The following is a 13,914-nucleotide window of genomic DNA, read 5'->3' on the forward strand; positions in this document are numbered from 1 at the left end:
CCTTTTTGTTTCTGTTCGATACTAAGAGAAGGGAAGAATGTGAAGTGTGCACACATTATTTGTGATTATGGTATGAGGTGCTGCATCTATATATCCAGCAGTCTGAATTACAGATTTGATCAGGGCCCAATGACTTCACCACCACACCTTAAAAAAAAGTTGAGCAGAGGGAAGAAGTAGTACTGTTTGTTCTCACTCTCCCGTTCTTTCTCCCCGTTCCAAGTTCAGCAATCTCTTCCAATCCCGTTCTAGTTTGCACCTAATCACATGAAGTCTCACTCCTGTCTCCCACAATCACCAAGTCTCATTTTCTGTCATTGCTAGTCATTTTCCAGCCTCATCAAACTGCAATGCATCTCCTTCATCCGAGGAGCTTTCTGCTGCATCACATTCCTTTTTCCTCCAGCAGCATCAGAGCTGGTTGGAGAATCCATGCATAAAGAAAGAAACTGAGGTGGTTCTTTAAATTAGTGTGCAATTATCTATTGCTGCTAAATAATTCCCACTGAAGAGCAGTCATCCTCACCCCCCGAACTCTTAGAACTACTACTGCTCTTGACAGAACACACTCCTGTGCCTTTTTTCACTTCTCTGTTTGCATCTTTATTCTGCAAATTTTCCAGGTTTTCAACACCTTTCTTTTCGACAGACAAACGGGGGTTTGTTTTGGTCAGAAGTATGTTTTGGACAATCAGCATTATTCAGTATATGGTACGTATGCACGCAGATGAGACTAGACATTCATTAGACCACAGTCTTAGGTCCTGAGTGTATTAACAGTCGGACTCACACAGGTCGTTTTTTTTTTTGTTATCTTATTTGAACTGAAAAAGATGGCATGGTTATTTATGTACTGATGAGCTCAAGCCTGACACCTACGAACCCAAGTACCAGCACAGGCGATTAGAAAGCAGGCTGTTCTTCAGGCCACCGAAGTGATTATAGGGATCACGTGGAAGTGTTATACAGCAGTTCTAGCTAGAAATGCTCCTACAGTACTTTAATGGGTTACAGAAACTGCAGTTTCATTATTATCTTGAGGACAGTTGAGCAGGTCAGCAATATCTTCTTTCCACGTCTTTATTAACAGTTAGGATGACTGTCTTTTTCTTTTTCTCCTGTCCCTTTCCTGCAAGATTTATGTTCCCACTTGCTCCTTATGTCTTCAGTGGTCATGATGTTTCAGTCTTTGGAAACATACAACCAAAAAATGCTTTATGAACGCAGATTGTTCCTAGAAGTTTAAATAGCTTAAATAGCATGGCTCTTGTCAGGAAAATATTATTATTACATTTTGGTGTCAGAGATGGCGTGTTTCAGATTGGGTCCAATAATCGAGCACTTTAAAAAAAAAAAAAAAAAAAGAGAGTTTATCTGAAAGTGCTCCATCCTCTGGTCACATGTTCTGGTTTCCTCACGTTTTGTAAAGGAGTGGTTTAAACAGCACCTATCCTGTGATGGGGTACTTGTAGAGTTTGTAGGTTTGGGCAGGTGAAGTAAGGAGCAGGAAGGAAACAGGCCGCTATCCCATTGGAGGCAAACGGCAATGTTGGCCCGTAGAAAACCTCCTCCTTTCCCCCCGTGCTAAGATCCAGCACCTGGAAAGAGAAAACTCATGCAGTATATGGCACAGCTGTAGTAATGGCACTGGGCCAGTACATAGTAATAACAATGTCTTTTTCTTTGGCACCACCACAAGGCATGAAATTTGATACAAACATACGTATCAGCCTCAGGAAAGGTAAGAGATATTGTCCTATTTCAATCTTTAAAAACTGCTATAGATGACCCTATGCCCATTAATAAATCCCAATTAAGCCTGTTTTCAGTCTTTATATTAATACCAGAGAAAGATTGTTTAATGAAAGTCATTTGCTCCTTACTAGATTCCAGCTAGAATGGTCTTCATCTTTAGATTGACGAGCCATGAAAAGTTGGGAAGGTTCTTGCTGTTAACTAGGGGATAGTGGGTTAGATTTGAATTAATTGCCTACATTAGAGCACTTGTTCCCTACAATACTAGTGAAACTGCTTGAACAACCTACTAAAGCATGTACTAACTTAATCAATCATCAAGTCAGTTCAACTTGTGGAATACTAATCCCCTCAGCAGGGCTAGTATGTGCCCCTTTGTGCAAGGAGGAACTGGACGACATCCAGGAGGCCGCTGGTGTGAATGTCTCCGACCAAACAATCAGAAACAGACTTCATGAGAATGACCCAACGTCCTCCGTAGGAAGTAGTAGGCCCTGTGCTCACTGCCCTGCACTGTGGAGCGTCACTGGCATTTTGCCATCAAATATGAGAATCAGCAGACCCACCACTGGCACCCTTTGCTTTTCGCAGATAAGAGCAGGTTCACACTGAGCACATGTAACAGACTAACATCATTCAGTATGACCAGTCTAGTGGTGGGTCAGTAATCCATGAAAGGACACAGACCATTAGGTATCAGGATGAAATCCTTGGATCCATTGTCTGACCCTGTACTGGTGCACAACAATGCACAGCCTCATGTGACGAGAGCATACAGACAGTTCCTGGAGGATGAAGGAACTGATACCATTAACTGGGCCCAAACACTCACCTGACCTAAATCCAACAGAACACACCTGGGACATCATGTTTCTGTCCTTCCAACACTGCCAGTTTGCAATTCCAAACTGCTCAGGAGCTCAGTGAGACCCTGATCCAGATCTGGGAGGAGATCCCCCAGGACACCATCCATCGTCTCATTAGTAGCCCCCTTCCTTCCTAACACATTACCCAGTCTATGTCAGTATAGATATCCAGCATTATTTTTTTTTATGTCAGTGAGATCTGACCAGCAGTCAGATTTTGACACTTGTATGCTGAAAGTACTTTAAAGTACCATTAAAACAAAGGTTTTCTACATTGTTAGAGAAATCCTTACTGCTCCTGTTTTTTAGCATGCAGTCGTCTCCATTGGGCTTGTCTGGGGCCTTTTAAATTCACCTGTCTTTACTCTGAAGACTCACCTGAATGCATGCCAGAGGCTCGTTGGTCCAAATAGAGTATCCTCCAACTACATAGATCCTGTCATTGTGGACCGCTACTCCAGACTCGTTCTGACCTGAAGAGGACAGAGACGGCACAATGCTTCACTGTGCCAATCAGAGAGCATCCTGACAATATGACTTCCACGTCCCCCAGGAGGCAGAGGGGAAGATAAATGGAGAAAGATGGGGCAAGGGTGGGAGTGTACGCAGAGCTATGGCGTGTTCTTTCTGTGACTTTGTCTTTAAACTTTTGCAGATATAATGGGAGGAAAAGATCCGAGAACAATTGTGTAAAGTCAAACAGGAGTACAGGAGGAGGAGGAAATAACAATAAAGTCATCCAGAATTTAAAGCCTGTAATGGGAAATGAGAAAACATGACCACATCCTACAGTATATGCATGTGAGATTGTCTTGGCAGTGCTTGTGTTCCATCCCACCGCTACCCTGTAGGCTAAAAGGTGCAACATACCCTCAGGTCCAAAGTAGACATATAGTCTCTATATGTTTTAATTTAATCATCCTACCACCTACTTGCAGCCAACAGGGAGGCATTATGTGTTGTGTTTCTAATCTAATGAGAGGAGGGCAAAGCCGAGAGTTATACTCAGCCTACGTTTCCAAGCACCACATATGTACAGTGCATAATTGTATTAAAAATATATTGTGTTCTAAATAGATTAGCATTAAAGCTGCTGAAAGCTTGTTTTCAGAAGTGTTTTTCATTAAAGATTTACGACTACATAAAGAGCAATTAAAAGTTCAGCTTGGAAAAAAGTTTGATCGACAGTGGCCTTGAGTATCAGCCTGCTGTTAGTCATCACACTGGTATTCAAATGTCACTAAATCCTCTGTGCATTTGGAAATACGTCCTTTTAATTTGCTCGATTTGACAAAAAACTATTAAGGTTTGCGTGAAAGTGTAATATATGATACGGTGCAAAAGTCTTGAGCCACCCCTCTTAGCTTTATATTTTGCAATAAAAATTGCAAATAGGTGCAGCGCTTAATTGAAATGTGCAAACACACATGGAAATGCAGTCACCCTTCCACTGGGACCATTTCTGATGAGGCTTCAGTGAACAGTACATGGATCAACTAAAGGCCCTGATGAATGTCTCGGGTCTTGTGTCAGGTCTTTTTCTCCTGTTTCTTAAGGACATGACTTTCAGAAATTGTTCATCTGCTGTAGATACTTGTACAACATGCTAAGATGTGCAAGGTTTTCTGCTAACAGCATTCCTTGTTGGTGCAAAAAATATTATTTTATGTCTGTCAAACTGACCTTTGGCATTTTTCATAGATTCAACTAAAGAAATGGGAAAAAATATTTTTTGTAACAGGCTGCTTGTGGCAAAGTGCCTACAAATAGCAAAGAACCAGTTTAAATTCTAAGATTAGACGTTTTTAGACTAACTAAAAACGTCTGAAAACGGCCAGCTTCAAGTACTGGACAATGTATGAAAAACCAATCATTGTCTGAAGATCAACTTTGAAAGACCTTCAGAAAGCCTGGAGAACTGTGGCCCAAAACAACATTTTTTAAAGGTCTCCAAAATATAAAGGAATGGGTGCTGTCTCTTGATGCTGTATGTCTTAAGTTAGCTCTCTTTTATGGCTCCACAGCTCCTGACAGAGCGGGTTCGAGCTGCTAAACACAACAGAAATTTCAATATGTTGCTATGATAGATGAGTTTGTTAACTCAGACTTTATGTGTATGTATAATGTAGGGCATATCTAACACTTTCAATTTAACATCTTCTCAAAAATAGAATATTAAAGTTGTTGGTCAAAAAAACTACAAACTGATTTATGCTAGGAAGATGGGAGAAGCAAAATGCGTTAACATTTCCTACCCAGTTTGTCACTAGTAAAGTCACTCGCAGTGGGCAGTGCGTCTTTTGGTCTATTATTATAAAATTTGCTAGTCTGGCTCAAATCAAAGGTATCGTGATCGAGCACCAGCATAAAAGCATTTTGTTCACACCCTATGTGTTTTTTTTAATCCTTACCAAAACACCAGCATTAAATAAACAAGTTCTAGTTTAAGATGGATTGTAGTGGTGAATTTCATGATCCTGTCAGGTGAATAGCAGAAGCAAATATTGTTTCTCGATAGAGTCAGTTAACTGCCCCAGTTCTAGTCTTTATCTAAGTTAATCTAACCACCTCCTGACAGTAGCTTTATGTTAGCGCAGACATGACATCACCTATCTCCTCTAACTCTCAGCAAGAAAGCTGCAATTTCTCTGTCACAGCCAAAGCTTCTTCTGCTTCTGTCTAATGGATCATTTCAGAAAAAGTTGTGCAGGTCACACAGTTATTTCTGAGCATGTATGCATGTTCACACAGTGGCTTCATCGCTTTGCCCACCTGTGAGGAGGCTGAATGAGCACCGCGTCCACTGGTCCAGGTCCATATTATAGGAGTCGATGTGGCGGACCAAGATGCGATCGTTGTTGTAATCCAGGTCGTTCCCGCCTAACACGTACAGTTCCCTCCTCACCGCCGCCATGACGTGGTATACTCGCCTCTGCAACATGGGACTGCGGGCCAACCACTGGTCCTGAGGTGGAGGCGAAGGTGGTGGGGAGTAAATATGGGGAGGGAACGGCAGATGAATTTGAAGGGGGAAAAAGGGAGAAAATAAGAGATGCAGTACAAAGAGGGAGGCAGAGAGAAACAGCGAAGGTGGAAAGGGAAGGAGGATGAATACGAAGATTAATATTTAAGCATATCCATGCATGGGTAATTGATGTATGCTCAGCGCTAGATAAATAACGTGACACTGGAGCTCAGGTTTGTACTAATGACTTCCCTCCCTATTTCTAATCATATGTTTCAGCCACTCCATTTTACACCGAGGATCCCTGCTCATTTCACTAAGTGTGTCGAAGTGTATTTTCTGTGTGTGTGTGTGTGTGTGCGAGTGCTTGATTGAGGCAGAGAATGAGAGAGAGAAAGTGTGTGTGTGTGCGTGTGTGTCTGCTGGGAGCTGACGGGTGGCCATCTGTTGAGGGTAGAGTGGGTGGGGGGTTGCTGTTGCTCTGGCAGGTGAATGTAGATTCATGGTGAATACAAATGAGACTCTCTTCCTCTCTCTTTCGTTTCTTCATTCCCTCGCTTCCACGCAGACATGTACAAACACAGACCCATATGGATATGCGCATTACACACATACACACCGCGTACTATATACAGGCTTTAGCAGCTGCCTATAAACACAACCGATTGATGTTTAGCCCTCTACATTCCAGTGCAGAAAGGTGTGTTTGACTATTGCACACAGAATCAAAATCATTTAAAGCTCATATTTAATTTCAAAAATATAACCGAAAAAACACGACAAAAGTTGGAACTAAATTTTACTGTTTGCAACATTTTGTCTTGCTGAAATAAGCAAAGGGGTTGTTTTACCTTTACATACCTTTACAGCTTTGTGTGAAGGAAAGTTTTCGCAGGCCTCTACATTGAAAAACTAAGGAAGACCAGAGCAAGTATGACCACCTCTATAAAGGTTTTGCAGTTTGCTAGTTGGGGTAAATTCACCCCATTTGAGTGCTCAGAGAAAATGCAAAAAAAATCCAAGAGCTACATGTCAAACTTTAAAGTTTTCAGTTAGCATGTTAAATGTTAAAATTCATGACAGTGCAATTAGAAAAGGACAGAACAAGTGCAGCTTTTTCAGTTTAAAATGTTTTTCAGAGCACTGTAGAGTCCTGGAAGTGTCGTTTCGCATTAAGCGCACCTTTGCAGATGCACAAATTAATCATACCATGTATACAAATGCAATTCCCATCCCAAATCTAGTTTTACTATTTATCAGAGTGGCTGGGATGTTTTTAATTGATTCCATACAGTGTGAAAATCAATTAGCAGACACTTGACACCTGCCTGTTGTGCTATCCGTCATTGAGAACGTAAGGTGTGCTTTTATTTCTGGGAGAGAGAAAAAAAACACTCCATTATTATTACACCGATGATGTTTAGGTGTGTACTTTTCCAAAAGTCTCATCATCAGTCAACAATAATTCAAACAGAGTGAACTGCATTATAAGCTAACCTCAGTACAAACTTTCACAGAGAAAAATCTCAGGATGAGTCTCATAATAAGTGGCTCTGAATAAGGATTCCAAGGACACAACAAGCTCTCAGCACTGACATAATAGCAACCAAAACGCTTTACCGAGCAGTTCACATCCACCACAGGCCATCAATTTAGAGTTCTGTTTCTGAACACCTGAAAAATGTAACTCAAATAATCTCATCTACCTCACATTTGGTCTCCAAAAGCTCCTGAGAAAAAAAAATATGAAGCTTGAGGGAAATTTTGTGTGTCAGCTGTTTGGACCTGGGCGTGTAAAAGGGTATTTTTTTTGTTTGTTTTTTGTACTGATCACTGCTGTTTGCTGTTGATGAGAGTCAGGAGATGAATGCAAACAGTAAGGTTACTGTCAGTAAAACAAAATCACTGTTCAAAAGAAGAAAACCCCACTGAAAGTAGAATGAACTGTAGCGTATAATCATACTTCTTTGTGATTTTGTCTCTATCAGCAGCCTCGTTCACAGTAAATTCATTCTTAGCTTATATGTAAATACTGGCTCGAGTTGGCTTTAGTATGTTTTGGGAATATGGTGATAAAGTGTGCCGTAGTATCGAGTATACAGCTGTAATCAGGGAAAATGAACATGCATTTCCTCGACACACAGAAACAAATCCAATCAGTCCACAGCTACCTGTTCTGGGTCGTAAACCATCAGCCGGTTTTGGTACTGAGCCGTGTTTGTCACCCCACCTGGAACACAAACAAACATCTCAGGATTCTGGCAGTGACACGTTCCCTGCAAATGTGTGTGAAAGTGTGAACTTAGTAGCAGAAGTGAGATAAAAGTAACATCTATGGGACCGAATGTGCAGGCTGAGTCTGTGTTCTCTCCTTGTGTACCTGACACCCAGAGCAGGTTGTCAGCAACGCAGCCGGCGTGGCAGGACAGCGAGCGGTCAAAGGGCTGGACGAACATCCATTTGTTCCTCTTGGGACAGTAACGCTCCACAGAGGGCAGCACCTGCCTCAGCTCATTCCTGCCTCCCACTGCGTACAGGTACTGCCCCAGAGCTCCCAGGACAAAGTGTTCCCTACATGCCTTCATGGGGGCAATCTCAGTCCAACGGTTGCCCCTGGGGTCATATCTACAGGCGGTCCTTACTGCACATGTCCTCCCAGTGGCGTGCTCCATCTCTCCACCTACGACAAACAGGAAGTTCCCCATTACAGCCACGCAGTGGTGGCTGCGTCCAGTAGGCATGGGGACCAGTTCGCTCCAGTTCGACCCGCCCGCCACTCGCACGTGCTCCTGCACAGCTGGGTTGAAATACCGCAGCTCCCGGACTCTGCTCACCTCCCTCTTCCGACCTCCAACTATGTAGAGGGTGAGGGACTGGAAGCGCGGTCTGGTGCGGGCTGACTGGTGGAGGGGCTGAGCGAAGATGGCGCGGTGGTAGTCCAAGGCCTCATCTACCAGAGCTGCAGCGGTAGGGCTAGACTGGACCAGAGGATGGCTACGCGAAAGGTGGTGCAGTGTGGGGACGTCCATCAGTCCGTAGCGGACGTGCTGCAGAAGGTCCTCGGTGTACTGGTAGCGACAGTCGTGCTCGAGCCACAGAACAACCAGCTAAATCCAGAAAGAAGAGAAGATCAGTTAGAGACCAAGAGCAAGCAGGAAGAACAGTGACTACAATATTCATCATGCTGTCATGGTTCCATAAATTCAAAAACTGCTCATTCAATTTTAATGTATTATTGATGAAATTATTATTTGAATTCATTATGGCTCAGTTTTTGTTTCTTTTCAAGTTTTAAATTAGAAACAAAAGTCTCCCTGCTCCAGTCGTTTTTCATCCAGTCCCTTCAAAAGGCAAATAGGAAAGACGTTAGGATAAGAGGGAAGTGTAGAAGGAAAGAATCAGTAGGAAAGACTTTGGGAAAAAATAGAGATAGGGAAAGAAAACCAATGTGAGAGAAAAAAGAAACACTGAAGGACTGCTAATCCGAAATTTTTCTAGACACCTATAGGCTATTATGGCAAGATTGAGCCAGCACTACAGCCATAGTTGCTAACACACACACACACACACACACACACACACACACACACACACACACACACACACACACACACACACAAGCATTTATTAATCAGCAGCATTCAATATTCAGACTGTAAATATCCACAGGCAGCCTCCTTTGTTTAACGCGGGCGAACCGGGTAGCAGGGAAGGGATTTAATTGAACTTGAGAGCGATGGAAGGTTATTTAGCTGCGACGAGGTGTGAATGTGGGCGAGATGACTGGAGATCACTGATACCATTATCAGGAAAACAAAGTGGTTGTTAGCGCAATCTGCGCAGAGACTGAGAGCTTATTACAGCGAATAAAGGAATAAAGATTTTTAGGGGGAAAAGGGACACGAGGATGGCTAAGAACAAATCGGGGGGAAAAAACTGTCAATGTCACGACTGCACTGATAATACAGGAGTCGAGATGTGATGTATGCACACACACTGGATGCGTGCCTTGTCTTTGCTATCCAGACGAAACCTTCCTTTCCTCATTTCTCCTTTCAGTCCCCTCTGAAGGTGTGAATATGCAACAAACATGCAAGTCAGGCTTCTGTCTTTTTTGTGGTAACTGTGCCACTCTGCTGTCTCGTCTTCCCTTTCCTCCACTGCTAACCCCGCCTCTCTCCTCCTCAATGCTTTAAAGTGACAGTGTGCGTGCGTGCATGTGCGTGCGTGCGCATGTGTGTGTGAGCATGCGTGTGCGCACTACGGCAGCTGACTGTGAAGGTCACGCTGCATCACACAACTTCCTCGGGGCACAGAATAAATCAACTCCTTCTCCCTCCTTCCCCTCCATGCTGAAAGAGAAAGTGTGTGAGAGAGAGAGTGTGTATGTGTGTGTGTGTGTGTGTGAGAAAAGAAGAGGGTGAGGGAAAGAGATAGTGAGGGGAGGAGGGGAGACTGAGCAAAGGATGGCAAGATAGAGAGAGAGAGGGAGAGAGAGGGAGAGGGGAAAAACAAAGGCAGAGAAAATGTGATTTCCAGAGCACGAGAGGCTCTAAGAAAACTCTGAGTGACGATGATTGACGCCCGAGCTAGGTCAGTCCGGTTTTGGCGTGCACCCCACCACCCTGCAGCCCACCACCCCTTTCGGACGACAGCCCCCGCTCGCCGCTCGCTTCCGTCTGATGCCCAAATTAACCTTCTGGGTGAAGTGAAGGAGCCCCAAAGCAGCCTAATCAGAGGCTGATTATGGCGGCGGTGGCTGGCTAAAGGGTCAGGGTAATTGTGCCATCAGAGGCCTGATTGTTTTCAATCAGACGGGCGGCCGAGTGACAGCTGGAGGATTGGGGCTCTGATGGAGCCGCGGTGGGCCTAATCAGAGAAGAGAAGAAGGAGAGAAAGAAAGAGAGGGGAGAAAAGAAGTGAGAGAGAGCGGGGGTGGCGGTGGCGGTGGTGTGGGGGCTGATTGGAGCAAATGAACAGTCAAAGCGGCGAGTCCCACCCTGCACTGCCGCTTTACTCCGCAATGCCGGCAGTTCATCACGCTTACTATACGCTGACAGACGAACACCCGGTCAAATGCAGCCCTTCCTACTGCACATTGTCATCAACATAAACAAACAGTATACGAGATGCAGATGGCAGTGTTTAATTTCTTGTTTATTAGTCTGAGCGTCTGCTGTGTGTCATGCATTTCTGTACATGTTTGTGTTTTTTATATATATATATATATATATATATATATATATATATATATAGTATATATATATCTATATCTATATATATGTATATATATATATATATATATATATATATATGTATATATATATATATATATATATATATAAAAACACCCAGCACGCCCCTGCGGGCGGTTTATCCTTCAAGCTCGGGTCCTCTACCAGAGGCCTGGGAGCTTGAGGGTCCTGCGCAGTATCTTAGCTGTTCCCAGGACTGCGCTCTTCTGGACAGAGATCTCCGATGTTATTCCCGGGATCTGCTGGAGCCACTCGCCTAGCTTGGGAGTCACCGCACCTAGTGCTCCGATTACCACGGGGACCACCGTTACCTTCACCCTCCACATCCTCTCGAGCTCTTCTCTGAGCCCTTGGTATTTCTCCAGCTTCTCGTGTTCCTTCTTCCTGATATTGCTGTCATTCGGAACCGCTACATCGATCACTACGCCCGTCTTCTTCTGTTTGTCTACCACCACTATGTCCGGTTGGTTAGCCACCACCATTTTGTCCGTCTGTATCTGGAAGTCCCACAGGATCTTAGCTCGGTCATTCTCCACCACCCTTGGGGGCATCTCCCATTTTGACCTCGGGACTTCCAGGTTATACTCGGCACAGATGTTCCTGTACACTATGCCGGCCACTTGGTTATGGCGTTCCATGTATGCCTTGCCTGCTAGCATCTTGCACCCTGCTGTTATGTGCTGGATTCTGGATCTATATAAATATAATTATAATAAATTAATTAAATATAAATGAATATATATATATATATATATACTGTGTGTGTCTGTGCGTGTGTGTGTGTGTGTGTGTGTGTGTGTGTGTGTGTGTGTGTGTGTGATGAATTTGGTGCCAAAATACAATTTCTTCAGATTTGCAATCACAGATGATTGTTTTTCCAGACTGTCATCAGCGTATTAATACTGTGCTTTAACACTTCAGGGCTGCATCTCGTGTGTCTTGTACCTTCCAAATCTCCTCCTCGCTCAGAGAGGTGAGACGGTCGCTCTTCAGCACCTCCCTGAGGAGGCGGTAGGGCAGCTGCAGGGCCTCGTCCTGGCGGCTCTGGCTCAGCTCAGACAGATGCTCCACCAGGAAGCCCACCACGGCCTCCTCTAAGGTGGGGAGGTGGAACAAGTCAGCCACGCGGTACAGCTCCAGGTAGTTGACGCTGCTCAGCTCCTGGGGGATGAATGGACGTCTATGCCATTAGGGTCTGTTAAAAAAACTTTAGAGACAGCTATCAGACTACATGATCCTGGAAACCCACCAAAGTAAACAGTGAGGATGATTTTTGTCTATAGAAAGTCCATAAAAATTAATTTGAGCAATGACTGAATTCTAATTCTAATGAGAACTTTTCATTTACAAAGATCAGTTCACATCTGTTGTACCTCTGTGTTATTTCTCATTTTGTTAGCAGGTGTAAATTGCAAGACTTTATGTGTTAGCCATTGTTTTGTTCTGAGAATATGTGACATTTACAAATAATAGAAGCCGATCATCCCCACTTCATATTGCATTTATAAGCCACATGCACACTAAGTCTGAATTCAGTGCCACGACAACATTGCGTGTCAAATACTAGAAGACAGTTAGAGAAAGGCGCAAGACTAAGCCCAGTGAGATCTGACTAGTGGAATAAGACTGCCATCTTCTGGCTCTCTTGCAGCATCTACAGCACAAACAGCTCCCCTCTCCTACGGATCGGCCTTTAATAATGTAGCACCTTGATGAATCAGCCACACTCAGAGGTTTTAAAGAACAACATTGCATTACAGCTCACTACATTTCAATTTTGCTACTGTGAAATTAAAAAAAATTTAGAAAAATCTGAATGAGGGTTTAGAGAATCTTACAAACAACAGTGGCAAAGGTCACACATGCATGCCAGTCAATGTTAAAATGTAATATACACTGCAACGGAAATGTATTGATCAAATGCTCAGCGGAACAAATTAGAATCTAACAAATCACACAGATGATCCTGACTGGCTAATGTACCTGATTTTCAAGTGTTTACAGAAAAGTCTTTTTTATGAGTCCGGCATTACTCTAAACAAATTGCATATAGAACATTGAGCTGATGCGATAGCTGTGATGAACACACAAGCGATTTGCTAGCTAATGACTTATCAATTGTTCTGATTGATAAGTCATGATGAAGGATGGTTATTATTAATACAAAACCAGCAATGATCCTTTTACAACCAGCAGATGGCACATTGGAGCTAAATTTACAGTCCTAATGTAAGACCCAAGTCTTGCCTGAGTTGAAATACAGTGTTAAAGGATTATACCCTCATGGAGGGGAATTGAGGACAACATCTCCAAACATAATATAAAACATGATATAAATGGATATCAAGTGGCAGTCTTTATCCTTCAAGCTCAGGTCCTCTACCAGAGGCCTGGGAGCTTTAGGGTCCTGTGCAGTATCTTTGCTGTTCCTAGCACTGCACTCTTGTATATAGATAGATAAACAGACAGACAGATAGATTCAAAGCTCCTCTTTGGATTTTCAGTACAGTTCTTGTGTAATTTGGCATGCCTCAGCCTTTTCTCCCTGTCCCCCCCCCTTCAGAATAGCTTCTTGACAGCCACCCTTCCACTGAGACTGTCATCCGTTTTTTAGGACACACTGCACACCATGCAAGTCACGCTTTCAGCTAATAGCTTTTTTTCTGCCTGTCAAACTGTGATCTTCAGCATTTTTCGTAGACTCAACAGTAACATGTAACAAAGTGCCTAAACGTGTCATTTAAAATAGGTTATTTTGCTCTGCTCCCAGCTGTGTGTTGACACAACATTGGTTCATCCTTTAGGAGCTTTTTTATGCTTGAATGATTCATAGATCAGTGTTAAGTGGTTTAATAAACAAAACACATCCTCAGAAAACAGTAAGGCAAAAGGACTGCACGGAAAAAGAGTGAAAAAGTAGCCAATTCCAAAGAAAAGCTCTGAAGGAACATCAGAAAGTTGCTGCTCAAGACCACTATCTATCTATCTATCTATCTATCTATCTATCTATCTATCTATCTATCTATCTATCTATCTATCTATCTATCTATCTATCTATCTATCTATCTATCTA

The 13,914-nt window shown here is 43.2% G+C and overlaps 1 protein-coding gene across 3 annotated transcripts in view; it reads right to left on the reverse strand.

The window, feature by feature from the left end:
* Positions 1-83: 83 nt before the first annotated feature.
* Positions 84-13,914, reverse strand: part of klhl32 (kelch-like family member 32) — a 42,436-nt gene continuing 28,605 nt past the window's right edge. For all 3 annotated transcript variants that reach the window (XM_005924268.2, XM_005924266.2, XM_005924267.3), the window contains 6 exons: positions 11,787-12,002; positions 7,967-8,693; positions 7,758-7,816; positions 5,394-5,586; positions 3,000-3,094; positions 84-1,598 (listed from right to left, as the gene is read on the reverse strand). In XM_005924268.2, the coding sequence (XP_005924330.1) occupies positions 1,437-1,598; positions 3,000-3,094; positions 5,394-5,586; positions 7,758-7,816; positions 7,967-8,693; positions 11,787-12,002 (1,452 nt within the window). In that variant the 3' untranslated portion in view covers positions 84-1,436. The remainder of the gene's footprint in view (positions 1,599-2,999; positions 3,095-5,393; positions 5,587-7,757; positions 7,817-7,966; positions 8,694-11,786; positions 12,003-13,914) is intronic.

The sequence above is a fragment of the Haplochromis burtoni genome, unplaced genomic scaffold (assembly GCF_018398535.1).
Source record: "Haplochromis burtoni strain Fernald_Lab_line unplaced genomic scaffold, NCSU_Asbu1 Contig_76, whole genome shotgun sequence".
In the NCBI taxonomy this organism is placed as follows: Eukaryota; Metazoa; Chordata; class Actinopteri; order Cichliformes; family Cichlidae; genus Haplochromis; species Haplochromis burtoni.